The sequence below is a fragment of the Oncorhynchus nerka genome, linkage group LG27 (genome assembly GCF_034236695.1).
Source record: "Oncorhynchus nerka isolate Pitt River linkage group LG27, Oner_Uvic_2.0, whole genome shotgun sequence".
NCBI lineage: Eukaryota > Metazoa > Chordata > Actinopteri > Salmoniformes > Salmonidae > Oncorhynchus > Oncorhynchus nerka.
The window spans coordinates 10649683-10665015 of NC_088422.1; the positions used below are offsets into that span (position 1 = coordinate 10649683).

The window sequence follows — 15333 nt, forward strand, 5'->3', positions numbered from 1 at the left end:
CTCTGTCAACATAGCCACATCCTTCTCTGTCAACATAGCCATGTCACTCTCTCTGTCAACATAGCCACGTCCTTTCTCTGTCAACATAGCCACGTCCTTTCTCTGTCAACATAGCCACGTTGCTTTCTCTGTCAACATAGCCACGTCCTCTCTCTGTCAACATAGCCACGTTGCTTTCTCTGTCAACATAGCCACGTCCTTTCTCTGTCAACATAGCCACGTCACTCTCTCTGTCAACATAGCCACGTCACTCTCTCTCTGTCAACATAGCCACGTCACTCGCTCTGTCAACATAGCCACGTCACTTCCTCTGTCAACATAGCCACGTCACTTCCTCTGTCAACATAGCCACGTCACTCTCTCTGTCAACATAGCCACGTCACTCTCTCTGTCAACATAGCCACGTCCTCTCTCTGTCAACATAGCTACGTCACTTGCTCTGTCAACATAGCCACGTCACTCTCTCTGTCAACATAGCCACGTCACTTCCTCTGTCAACATAGCCACGTTGCTTTCTCTGTCAACATAGCCACGTCCTCTCTCTGTCAACATAGCCACGTTGCTTTCTCTGTCAACATAGCCACGTCCTTTCTCTGTCAACATAGCCACGTCACTCTCTCTGTCAACATAGCCACGTCACTCTCTCTCTGTCAACATAGCCACGTCACTCGCTCTGTCAACATAGCCACGTCACTTCCTCTGTCAACATAGCCACGTCACTTCCTCTGTCAACATAGCCACGTCACTCTCTCTGTCAACATAGCCACGTCCTCTCTCTGTCAACATAGCTACGTCACTTTCTCTGTCAACATAGCCACGTCACTCTCTCTGTCAACATAGCCACGTCACTTCCTCTGTCAACATAGCCACGTCACTTTCTCTGTCAACATAGCCACGTCACTCTCTCTGTCAACATAGCCACGTCCTCTCTCTGTCAACATAGCTACGTCACTTTCTCTGTCAACATAGCCACGTCCTTTCTCTGTCAACATAGCCACGTCCTTTCTCTGTCAACATAGCCACGTCCTTTCTCTGTCAACATAGCCACGTCCTTTCTCTGTCAACATAGCTACGTTGCTTTCTCTGGCAACATAGCCACGTCCTTTCTCTGTCAACATAGCCACGTCACTTCCTCTGTCAACATAGCCACGTTGCTTTCTCTGTCAACATAGCCACGTTGCTTTCTCTGTCAACATAGCCACGTCACTTCCTCTGTCAACATAGCCACGTCACTTCCTCTGTCAACATAGCCACGTCACTTCCTCTGTCAACATAGCCACGTCCTTTCTCTGTCAACATAGCTACACTTCCTCTGTCAACATAGCTTTCTCTGTCAACATAGCCACGCCACTCCTTTCTCTGTCAACATAGCCACGTCACTTCCTCTGTCAACATAGCCACGTTGCTTTCTCTGTCAACATAGCCACGTTGCTTTCTCTGTCAACATAGCCACACTCTCTTCTGTCAACATCTCTCTGTCAACATAGCCACGTTGCTTTCTCTGTCAACATAGCCACGTCCTTTCTCTGTCAACATAGCCACGTCACTTCTCTGTCAACATAGCCACGTCACTCTCTCTCTGTCAACATAGCCACGTCACATCGCTCTGTCAACATAGCCACGTCACTTCCTCTGTCAACATAGCCACGTCACTTCCTCTGTCAACATAGCCACGTCAACATAGCTCTCTCTGTCAACATAGCCACGTCACTTTCTCTCAACATCTCTGTCAACATAGCCACGTCCTCTCTCTGTCAACATAGCTACGTCACTTTCTCTGTCAACATAGCCACGTCACTCTCTCTGTCAACATAGCCACGTCACTTCCTCTGTCAACATAGCCACGTTGCTTTCTCTGTCAACATAGCCACGTCCTCTCTCTGTCAACATAGCCACGTCCTTTCTCTGTCAACATAGCCACGTCCTTTCTCTGTCAACATAGCCACTGTCAACATTTCTCTGTCAACATAGCCACGCCACTTTCTCTGTCAACTGTCAACATAGCCACGTCACTCGCTCTGTCAACATAGCCACGTCCTTTCTCTGTCAACATAGCCACGTCACTTTCTCTGTCAACATAGCCACGTCACATTTCCTCTGTCAACATAGCCACGTCCTTCTCTCTGTCAACATAGCCACGTCCTTTCTCTGTCAACATAGCCACGTCACTTTCTCTGTCAACATAGCCACGTCCTTCCTCTGTCAACATTCCTTTCTCTGTCAACATAGCTTTCTCTGTCAACATTTCTCTGTCAACATAGCGTCACTTCCTCTGTCAACATAGCCACTCTTTCTCTGTCAACATAGCCACGTCCTTTCTCTGTCAACATAGCTACGTTCTGTCAACATAGCCACGTCCTTTCTCTGTCAACATAGCCACGTTGCTTTCTCTGTCAACATAGCCACGTTGCTTTCTGTCAACTTTCTTCTCTGTCAACATAGCCACGTCCTTTCTCTGTCAACATAGCCACGTCCTTTCTCTGTCAACATAGCCACGTCCTTTCTCTGTCAACATAGCCACGTCCTTTCTGTCAACATAGTCCTTTACGTTGCTTTCTCTGTCAACATAGCCACGTCCTTTCTCTGTCAACATAGCCACGTCACTTCCTCTGTCAACATAGCCACGTTGCTTTCTCTGTCAACATAGCCACGTTGCTTTCTCTGTCAACATAGCCACGTTGCTTTCTCTGTCAACATAGCCACGTCACTTTCTCTGTCAACATAGCCACGTCACTTCCTCTGTCAACATAGCCACGTCCCTTCCTCTGTCAACATAGCCACGTCCTTTCTCTGTCAACATAGCTACGTTGCTTTCTCTGTCAACATAGCCACGTCCTTTCTCTGTCAACATAGCCACGTCACTTCCTCTGTCAACATAGCCACGTTGCTTTCTCTGTCAACATAGCCACGTTGCTTCCTCTGTCAACATAGCCACGTTGCTTTCTCTGTCAACATAGCCACGTTGCTTTCTCTGTCAACATAGCCACGTCCTTTCTCTGTCAACATAGCCACGTTGCTTTCTCTGTCAACATAGCCACGTCCTTTTCTTCAACATCTCTGTCAACATAGCCACGTCACTTCCTCTGTCAACATAGCCACGTTGCTTTCTCTGTCAACATAGCCACGTTGCTTTCTCTGTCAACATAGCCACGTTGCTTTCTCTGTCAACATAGCCACGTTGCTTTCTCTGTCAACATAGCCACGTTGCTTTCTCTGTCAACATAGCCACGTCCTTTCTCTGTCAACATAGCCACGTCACTTCCTCTGTCAACATAGCCACGTTGCTTTCTCTGTCAACATAGCCACGTTGCTTTCTCTGTCAACATAGCCACGTTGCTTTCTCTGTCAAGAGGAATATTTGGATATTTGGACTTCGAATTCTGGATATCAAGTCTGTAGACTGGGTGGTTGGGTGGGTGGAGGTGGGTTTGGGGGTTGCCTAGCCACCAGTGCTGAGCATTTCTCCTGTCAGGTGGGCCGTTTCCCTAGAACAGACAAGGCTAACCTCCACAGGCACAGACTTGATCAATTTTTCTCCTCCACCAAATCTGTACCCTTTGTGGTGTGGTGTTTTGTTGTGTTGTGTTGTGGTGTTTTGTTGTGGTGTGGTGTGGTGTGGTGTGGTGTTTTGTTGTGTTGTGTTGTGGGTGGTGTGGTGTTTTGTTGTGTTGTGGTGTGGTGTTTTGTTGTGGTGTGTGTATACACGTTTAACTATACTTGTGAGTACCAGAAATCCTCACAAGAATGGTAAACCAACTAAAATTCAGAGAAGTGAGGACATTTTGCTGGTCCTCACTTGTAAAAAGACTATTTTAGGCTTTAGGGGTTTAGGGTTAGAAATAGGGTAACGGTTAGAGTTGAAGTTAAGGTTAGGGTTAGCGCTTAGGGAAAATAGGATTTTGAATGGAAATCCATTTTCGGTCCCCAAAAAGTCCTGTGTGTGTGTGTGTTCACGGGTTCAATGCACTAGTAGCCTAGTGGTTAGAGTGTTGGACTAGTAACCGGAAGGTTGCAAGTTCAAACCCCTGTGCTGACAAGGTACAAATCTGTCGTTCTGCCACTGAACAGGCAGTTAACCCACTGTTCCTAGGCCGTCATTGAAAATAAGAATGTGTTCTTAATTAACTGACTTGCCTGGTTAAATAAAGGTAAAAAAAAATAAAAATAAATATGTGAATAAACAAGAGGAAGCAGAGATTTGCTGATATATCCCCTTTACTGTATAGACGAATGATCCAATTGACTGTTTCAGTACACTGTGGAAGAAACTATATTTCTCCAGCCGGGTGCAATTCCCTATTTCCGAACTGACAACAGAACCCTTCCAGGATAATACACTCCATTCTTTTAAATGAAAGGGGAATTGTACAGTTATTCAGTACAGCTTATTCACCAAATACTATAGAACGGGAATTACACTTGAGACTAAACAGACATGCCTTTACTCTCTCCGTAAACAGACATGCCTTCACTCTCTCCGTAAACAGACATGCCTTCACTCTCTCCGTAAACAGACATGCCTTCACTCTCTCCGTAAACAGACATGCCTTCACTCTCTCCGTAAACAGACATGCCTTCACTCTCTCTGTAAACAGACATGCCTTCACTCTCTCCGTAAACAGACATGCCTTCACTCTCTCTGTAAACAGACATGCCTTCACTCTCTCCGTAAACAGACATGCCTTCACTCTCTCTGTAAACAGACATGCCTTCACTCTCTCCGTAAACAGACATGCCTTCACTCTCTCCGTAAACAGACATGACTTCACTCTCTCCGTAAACAGACATGCCTTCACTCTCTCCGTAAACAGACATGCCTTTACTCTCTCCGTAAACAGACATGCCTTCACTCTCTCCGTAAACAGACATGCCTTCACTCTCTCCGTAAACAGACATGCCTTCACTCTCTCCGTAAACAGACATGCCTTCACTCTCTCCGTAAACAGACATGCCTTCACTCTCTCCGTAAACAGACATGCCTTCACTCTCTCTGTAAATGCGTCTGCGAGAGAGGAAAATAAGAGAATGCTTGCTCAGCTCCGCCCCGGAACATTTCCATGCATATGTAATATAGTCTGAGGCCTACAACTGTTTCATCCGTGAATTATCTCCATCGTACGTCTGCCTCTTGTACAACACACAGACACACACACACACACTTCTTTAAAAAACTGCACACCAGTATTGCAAAGTCTGCCCACTCTAGATACCAGTTGTACCACCTCAGTGGTACAGATGCATTTCATGTCACACACTTAGCATCATAAAAAATATATATATTAAAATAATATATTAAAGCAACAACAAGCCCAAACAAAGACTCTTCATTTTATTTTATCCTTAATAAAAAATATGAAAAATATATATATATATTATAAGTGTTGTGGACATAAATGTGGGTCCCAAATTCAATATTGCTGTTTGAGAGACAAAACGGGATATCCGTAAGAGTGGTTTGTGAGCTTCTCCTTACTCCCCACAAATGATAAACACACACACATACCACTGCATCCTCGTGGCATTTGTATTGCAGTAAAGGGGATCTGGGGATATCACTGTTGCTTATTCCAGCTGTAAAGTTCATTGTGAAGGTCACAGTCTGTCCAACGCCGTTTTTAACAGGCACGCACTCTGCGCCTGTAAATGTTATGGGTTCCTTCACATTCCTTCACTTTGAAAATGTTTCCATCCAATTTGTTGTCTAGAGTCTGGATTTATGATCTAACTACAGAAAGTAACTAGTGGTGTGTGTGTGTGTGTGTGTGTGTGTGTGTGTGTGTGTGTGTGTGTGTGTGTGTGTGTGTGTGTGTGTGTGTGTGTGTGTGTGATATTTTGGAGAATGAATAGCCCAGTTATACTTCTGTTTGACTAGTTAAATCTGCGAGTTTTGAGCCAATGTGAAGGAAAACAAATTACGATAATCTTATCTTTGTTTTATGTCAAATTATAGTACTGTACACAATGGTGGTTCGAGGTGTTAAAATGTTGTTGTATAGCATTCAAACACAATTAATCCCTGACCCAGGTCTAAATCAGGGACTGAACCAGGTCTAAATCAGGAACTGACCCAGGTCTAAATCAGGAACTGACCCAGGTCTAAATCAGGGACTGACCCAGGTCTAAATCAGGGACTGACCCAGGTCTAAATCAGGGACTGACCCAGGTCTAAATCAGGAACTGACCCAGGTCTAAATCAGGGACTGACCCAGGTCTAAATCAGGAACTGACCCAGGTCTAAATCAGGAACTGACCCAGGTCTAAATCAGGGACTGACCCAGGTCTAAATCAGGGACTGACCCAGGTCTAAATCAGGGACTGACCCAGGTCTAAATCAGGAACTGACCCAGGTCTAAATCAGGGACTGACCCAGGTCTAAATCAGGGACTGACCCAGACTGACCCAGGTCTAAATCAGGGACTGACCCAGGTCTAAGTCAGGGACTGACCCAGGTCTAAGTCAGGGACTGACCCAGGTCTAAATCAGGGACTGACCCAGGTCTAAATCAGGGACTGACCCAGGTCTAAGTCAGGGACTGACCCAGGTCTAAATCAGGGACTGACCCAGGTCTAAATCAGGGACTGGCCCAGGTCTAAGTCAGGGACTGACCCAGGTCTAAATCAGGGACTGACCCAGGTCTAAATCAGGGACTGACCCAGGTCTAAATCGGGGACTGATATAGACCTGGGACACCAGGCGTGTGTGCAATTAATTTTCAGATAAAACAGAAACCGTACACGAGGTATATCAGCTCCTCCGGGAGACGACGCAGATCGGCCCGCTTTGACGATTCTCGTACTCAAACAGATTTATAATATAGCGAAGGAAGATAATAGGCCTACTGTTTAATGTGGAATGCATTGTGTCCGTTTTTTTGTTGCCATTGATCTTTCACACAATTTATGGAGACAATTGCAGATATATAATATGCATTGACATTAGGCTACCTACTGTAATTACATGGATTCTGCAGATGCACATGGATTGTCTTTGATTGATAAACTAACAAATTTATGGAAAAAGCTGAATCCATGTTATGCTGGATACAATCTAACCGAAAAAGAAGGCAAGATAACTAACAACAATTGCAAAATTGGCTTTTACGCGCACGTTTTTGGTGTGTCATTCATTTTCCAAACTATTATGCATTTGTGATTCAGGCAAAACCTTTTTTACCAGCATCTCAAGCATTGACATTCATATTACTAAACTTAGATTCACATTTCAGTTCAGAGTGGTAGCCTAAATAAACGGGATTGACAGTGGGAACCGTGCCGCGACACGCTTGACTGAAGGCCTTTACCACAAATCAACGCGCAAGGTCAGCTTTCGTTTCCAGAACATTATCCACTAGCCTTAGCTACTTTACCTTATTAAAGCAGTGCTCCCATACGCCCAATAAATACGATTTAATTTAACAGCAAAGGTGAAATGTGACCAAATTCCAGTGTGCATTGTTGCAGATCGGCCCGTCTTGGTCTTTTCCAAGTGCCAAGGGAGCGACTACAGTCATGTTGATAGGCCTAGGTCAGACTAATAAAAAACAACGGGGTTGAGTTAACCAGGCTGTTCTTCAAGCGTGTTAATAAACCGATACTCCGCCACAGCTGTGCAGAGTCAAATTCTGTTGCTCCAGTTACTTTTCAAAGCCGGGACAAAGGCTGTCCTGCACTTTGGCCTCTCCATCACACAACTGTCAACGGTCTGAGCCATTTACCTTGCACAAGTCAAACATTTTGCACAGTTGTGACAAATTAAACGTATTCAATGTACGGCCTGTGGTCAAGTGGAATTAATTTATGTACGTAAACTATCCCGAAAAACGATAACAACCCGTCATGTGATTTTAGTATGGCAATGCAGAGCAACATTTGTGTCACACAATTTTCCGTAGGCTACTCATTGACGCCGGTCATGAAATAGTTCTCAATCTGGCAAATTAAATAACGTTCCAATAATTTAGCCAATTTATCAATGACGATTGTAGGATTTTTTAAAATGTATTTTATATGTGAGTTCACTGAAAACAACGTGAGAAAATAGCATACGACGCATGGCCAATGTTCATGCTAAATTTAGTGACTTAAAAAGAAGAGAATAAACGCTCTTAACCCAAACCAATGTAACAGAAAAATCCAGAGTGATTTGTCATGGGCCTATTTGAACATTTCCGTTCGAAATAATTGGGTGTTCTGGACATATCTTGTGTTTCACGTCTCCGGTGTAGGTTACATTATATCATGATCGTCATTTCCACACACACACACACACACACACAATTCTGAATCAACAGGAGTCAGGTAAAGTTTTTTTAAATACTGTAAAAGTTGCAATCTGGCTATTTCTACAAGTGAATCTACAAATGATTCCCAAATATGTTAATGATATGTCATGTAAATAGGCTATCAAATACATGAATAATTAAAGCCTCTGGGGGAGCACGGAAATGACAGGGCGTAGTTGTGGAATAAATAGCTGCCATACAATTCTAAATCATTTTGTGTAAATCGTGAAAACAGTGAATATGTAGACTAACTTATTCTAGAACAAAAGTTTTCCTCTATCGGTTCTTACCTTTCCAAAAAGAAGTCAAAAGAAGCATTGAATAAACCAGAGACGCGTCTCGCATTGCAATCCGTAATGTGTCCATGTTGACGAAGTATTCTCTGCTCGAACTGTTCAGATGAAGGGATGTAATTACTTGTTCTGATGCTAAATATTAATGTCCCATTAGTGTCATAATCTCGGTTTAAATGCACTCCTTATGTCCCGTGTAGCCTATTTAACTGCACCCGTGTCGACAGTTATACTAAAAACCTTGTCCTCAAAAATACAACGCATTCCGATTCAACTGGCTACATCCCAAAACTGGTAGAACCCCGTAGCCAGTGTTCCGACTGCACTCCTTTTCCCAACCCTTTTCCGTTAGCTTTCTGATATTCACCCTTTTCTCGAAAGTTTAAAAACAAGCGGCGAGTACTGTTCAAACTCAGTGCATGCTTTTCAGTGTTCCACGTTGATTAAATCCACCCTTCCACGCAAATAGCTTAAAAGCTCCGAGTTGTTCTGGACCGGTTAGACCCCGTCGGCGACGTTCCACTCTCGCTTCTGTGCGGCTGCGCTCGAGCTCTCATCCCTCGTATCTCTTGTATCTGCGATTAAACTTCAAGTGTGTACTTTCTGCCGTGTGGAAGAGAGGAAAGAGAAGGCTACAATTGATGCTTCTACAAGATGCGAGGGACAGTTTAGAGGCGGGATGATAGTGACACATTTGTGAGCCAATAGTTGGATTTCGAGGAAGCAGGTGAACGAGGATGCAGGGTCGGCGATAACCAATCAAATGTTAGAAATGTTCCCCAAACAAATAGAAACTGGAATGTGAGGACATTGTCACGCGTAACGGGACTCAAAAAAGGAGAGACCTATGCCGCTTTCCTCCTGTCTATAATACACACTGGAGTGAGTTTAGACAGATTTGTTTTAAATAATGTTTAAAAAAGAATTATATATATAATGAATTCATTAAATATCAAATATGGATGTTTAATATTGTTAGGCTGTTATTCTGATAAACGTGGGCGTGTGGTAGATAAACTGCGTCTGATGCAAGCGAAACCTTTAAGTAGGCTCTAGTCTTAGGCCACCGTGTTTACAAGAACAGTGAAGCTGTCGGCGATTATTCATGTCTAAGACACTGTAACACCTGTTTACAGTGTAATCGATAGATGCATCTATCAGCTGATTGCATGAGGCTGCTTGTACAATAAAATATGTGATACTCTACTGTAGCCAACTCTACTATTCACGATCTGATACACGTTCAATTAAAGGACACGGGCAAAATAAAAAATGTAATATTATTTTGTTCCTAGACTCGGACTATATTTCATACACTGGTTTCCATTGTCAGCTGAGTGTTTAAAAGCTGGGAAATAACATTGTGACTTATTGAATTGCAAATGCTCCTCCAACTCTGGTCTGAGGATTTCCCACAACTTTCAAACGGGTTGTCAGCTCATACCGGAGGAGTGATAGCGATCCCTAGCGGGGGATTCAGGAACAGTCTGAATGAAGACAAGGCTTTTATGCACGAGATAAAATGACCGAACAAAGGATCCCTTCATGACTAAATAAATCATGCAGCCTGGCCTCAGACATACGAAAACATACTTAACATACTTCTGAGCACCTCCGAGATGTATGATACCTACTAATGGTTTAGTTACTATAGACAGACATTAAAGTAGGGAGGGAGGATGGGTGGGCGTAATCTCCGATCTTCTAGCAATCCTAAGGTTCCAATGTTTGAGTTTCATCAGTGACAACTCTAGCATTTTAGCTAACCCTTCCCTTAACCCTTAACTCAACTGAACCCAATTCCCATAACCTGCTATGTAAAATCACCTAACCTTTGTTGTTTTAGTTCTAACCACTAATGTGAATTCTCCCCATAATTCTCTTTTGTTGTTACTATGCAACAAGCAACCTGGTCACAGAGAAAGACATATTATACTATACATCCTCCAAGACATGATAAATTAAGTCATCCAATTCGCATGCTATTGTACGACTGGGTACGACGTACAGTTGAAGTCAGAAGTTTACATACACTTAGGTTGGAGTCATTAAAACTCATTTTTCAACCACTGCACAAATTTCTTGTTAACAAACTATAGTTTTGGCAAGTCGGTTAGGACATCTACTTTGTACATGACACAAGTAATTTTTCCAACAATTGTTTACAGACAGATTATTTCACTTATAATTCACTATATCACAATTCCAATGGGTCAGAAGATTACATACACTAAGTTGACTGTGCCTTTAAACAGCTTGGAAATGTCCAGAAAATTATGTCACGGCTTTAGAAGCTTCTGAAAGGCTAACTGTCAATTGGAGGTGTATCTATGGATGTATTTCAAGGCCTACCTTCAAACTCAGTGCCTCTTTGCTTGACGTCATGGGAAAATCAAAAGAAATCAGCCAAGACCTAAGAAAAAAAATTGTGAGACCTCCACAAGTCTGGTTCATCCTTGGGAGCAGTTTCCAAATGCCTGAAGGTAACACGTTCATCTGTACAAACAATAGTACGCAAGTATGAACACCATGGGACCACGCAGCCGTCATACCCCTCAGGAAGGAGACACGTTCTGTCTCCTAGATATGAATGTACTTTGGTGTGAAAAGTGCAAATCAATCCCAGAACAACAGCAAAGGATCTTGTGAAAATGCTGGAGGAAACAGGTACAAAAGTATCTATATCCACAGCCAAACGAGTCCTATATCGACATAACCTGAAAGGCTGCTCAGCAAGGAAGAAGCCACTGCTACAAAACCGCAATAAAAAAGCAACTGCACATGGGGACAAATATCGTACTTTTTGAAGAAATGTCCTCTGGTCTGATGAAACAAAAATAGAACTGTTTGACCATAATGACCATCATTATGTTTGGAGGAATAATGGGGAGGCTTACAAGGACACAAGCCGGTGTCCTTTTTTGGTGTACTTCCGGGTTGGAGCGAGCGGTCGCATCTGCACTCGGTCCGCAGGAGACTCTGCTAGCTAGCCAACAGCTAGCCAGCTAGCACTTCACAAAATAGATGGCTTCACGAGGGAGGAAAATTATGTGGATATATTGAAGCAACATCTCAAGACATCAGTACAAGTTAAAGCTTGGTCGCAAATGGGTCTACCAAATGGACAATGACCCCAAGCAGACTTCCAAAGTTGTTGCAAAATGACTTAAGGACAACAAAGTCAAGGTATTAGAGTGGCCATCACAAAGCCCTGACCTCAATCCCATAGAAAATGTGTGGGCAGAACTGAAAAAGTGTGTGCAAGCAAAGAGGCCTACAAACCTAACTCAGTTACACCAGCTCTGTCAGGAGGAATGGGCCAAAATTCACCCAATTTATTGTAGGAAGCTTGTGGAAGGCTACCCGAAACGTTTGACCCAAGTAAAACAATTGAAAGATAATGCTACCAAATACTAATTGAGTGTTTGTAAACTTCTGACCCACTGGGAATGTGAAAGAAATTAAAGCTGAAATAAATCATTCTCTCTACTATAATTCTGACATTACACATTCTTAAAATAAAGTGGTTATCCTAACTGACCTAAAACAGGGTATTTTTACTGGGATTAAATGTCAGAAATTGTGAAAAACTGAGTTTAAATGTATTTGGTTAAAGTGTATGTAAACTTCCGACTTCAACTGTATGTGAGGATGCTGTTCATCGGCTACAGCTTGACTGGTTAATACCGTAATGCCCTATCAGCTCATTACAAAGCTCACGACCCCGGGTCTGAACTCTTCCCTATGCAAATGTATCCTGGAATTCCTGACGGGCCACCCCCAGGTGGTGAAGGTAGGCAACATTACCTCCTGGAAACTGATCCTCAACACGTGGGCCCCACAAGGGTGCGTCCTCAGTCCCCTTCTGTATTCCCTGTATACCTGCGACTGCATGGCCTCACTCGGTTCCAACTCCATCATCAAGTTTGCTGACGACACAACAATAGTAGACCTGATTACCAACATACAACGAGACAGCCTACAGCGAGGAGTTAGGCACTCTGACCGCATGGTCCCTTAACATCAGCAAAACAAAGAAGCCGATTGTGTACTTCAGAAGGAACTAGGCTGGACACGCCCACATCCTTATCAATGGGCCTGAAAAAGTGGGGAAGCAAACTTACCTTACACCATGCAAAATTCACCCCCTATGGACATTACCCCCCCCCAAACGGTCACGTAAACCTGAAATAAACATCTTTACATGCTGATCCCCCTATGGACATTACCCCCCCCAAATGGACACTTCAAGACTTCCTTACATCCTTACATGCTGATCTCCCTATGGACATTACCCCCCCATTACCTCCTGGAAACGGTCACTTACCTTACATCTCTTACAGCTCTGCTGATCCCCCTGTGGACATTACCCCCAACGGTTAGGCACTTCTGACCACTTACCTTACATCCTTAGAATAATGCTGGTTATCCCCGGGGAGATTTTTACATGCTGATTAAATTCCCAAACGGTGAACATGGACACCCCCCAAATGGTCACTTACCTTACATCCTTACATGCTGATCCCCCTATGAACATCCCCCCCAAACGGTCACTTACCTTACATCCTTACATGCTGATCCCCTATGAACATCCCCCCCCCAAACGGTCACTTACCTTACATCCTTACATGCTGATCCCCCTATGGACATTACCCCCCCCAAATGGTCACTTACCTTACATCCTTACATGCTGATCCCCCTATGGACATTCCCCCCCCCCCAAACGGTCACTTACCTTACATCCTTACATGCTGATCCCCCATCCCCCCCCCCCCCCAAATGGACATTACATGCTGATCCCCCATGGACAAACGGTTACTTACCTTACATCCTTACATGCTGATCCCCCTATGGACATTGGACATTACCCCCCCCAAACGGTTACTTACCTTACATCCTTACATGCTGATCCCCCTATGAACATCCCCCCCAAATGGTCACTTACCTTACATCCTCACATGCTGATCCCCCTATGAACATCCCCCCCAAACGGTCACTTACCTTACATCCTCATGCTGATCCCCCTATGAACATCCCCCCCAAACGGTCACTTACCTTACATCCTTACATGCTGATCCCCCTATGAACATCCCCCCCAAACGGTCACTTACCTTACATCTTTACATGCTGATCCCCCTATGGACATTACCCCCCCAACGGTCACTTACCTTACATCCTTACATGCTGATCCCCCTATGAACATCCCCCCAAATGGTCACTTACCTTACATCCTTACATGCTGATCCCCCTATGGACATTACCCCCCCAAATGGTCACTTACCTTACATCCTTACATGCTGATCCCCCTATGGACATTACCCCCCCCCCCCCCCAAACGGTCACTTACCTTACATTCTTACATGCTGATCCCCCTATGGACATTACCCCCCCCAAATGGTCACTTACCTTACATCCTTACATGCTGATCCCCCTATGGACATTACCCCTGATTTATACGGTACGTCCTCTGATTTGATACGTATTATACGGTACGTCCTCTGATTTGATACGTATTATACGGTACGTCCTATGATTTGAAACGTATTATACGGTACGTCCTCTGATTTGATACGTATTATACGGTACGTCCTCTGATTTGAAACGTATTATACGGTACGTCCTCTGATTTGATACGTATTATACGGTACGTCCTTTGATTTGATACGTATTATACGGTACGTCCTCTGATTCGTATGATATTTTACGACCGCTATTCCATTCATAATGTAACATGACGTAACGCAATATATCATACTAAATGGAGTGTCACATATTTATGTACAGAATAAAACAAATTGCCCTGAGACCATGTTGAATCATGTTATGAAAGATTTATTGACGAGTAAAAAATTATGTTTTGACTGATTTTGTAGGTTCATACTGCACAGCCATACACTCAGATGAGATTAATGCCCATGCATGTCTATAGAGCCTAATATCGATTTCTCACACATTTAGTCATTTAACTATATAAATTGCAAGAAAAATGTGAACGTGACGCATGTTAATTATTTAATAGTTTATGAAAATATTTTTTTCAAAATATTGATTATGTAATTGTTGATTTATTTATGGAAATCAATGGACAGTGCTGTATTTGAGTCAATAAAGGTATTGGTCTAACAACTATCCAGCTGCCCACAGATTACTCCCTTCCATCATCTCGGATACCCCTACAATAACCTGATATTTAGGGTAGGGTATCTACAATAACCTGATATTTAGGGTACGGTATCTACAATAACCTGGTATATAGGTTATCTACAATAACCTGATATTTAGGGTAGGGTATCTACAATAACCTGATATTTAGGGTAGGGTATCTACAATAACCTGTTATTTAGGGTAGGGTAGATACAATAACCTGATATTTAGGGTAGGGTATCTACAATAACCTGATATTTAGGGTAGGGTATCTACAATAACCTGATATTTAGGGTGGGGTATCTACAATAACCTGATATTTAGGGTATCTACAATAACCTGATATATAGGGTATCTACAATAACCTGATATTTAGGGTATCTACAATAACCTGATATATAGGATATCTACAATAACCCGATATGTAGGGTAGGGTATCTACAATAACCTGATATATAGGGTAGGGTATCTACAATAACCTGATATTTAGGGTAGGGTATCTACAATAACCTGTTATTTAGGTTAGGGTATCCACAATAACCTGATATATAGGGTATCTACAATAACCTGTTATTTAGGGTATCTACAATAACCTGTTATTTAGGGTTAGGGTAT

The 15333-nt window shown here is 43.2% G+C and overlaps 1 protein-coding gene across 1 annotated transcript in view; it reads right to left on the reverse strand.

The window, feature by feature from the left end:
- si:dkey-215k6.1 (transmembrane protein 132C) overlaps nucleotides 1–9194 on the reverse strand; it is a 545552-nt gene extending 536358 nt beyond the window's left edge. Inside the window, exon 1 of the mRNA XM_065011376.1 lies at nucleotides 8572–9194. Coding sequence (XP_064867448.1) covers nucleotides 8572–8647 — 76 coding nt within the window. The 5' untranslated portion in view covers nucleotides 8648–9194. The remainder of the gene's footprint in view (nucleotides 1–8571) is intronic.
- Between the last annotated feature and the right edge of the window lie 6139 nt (nucleotides 9195–15333).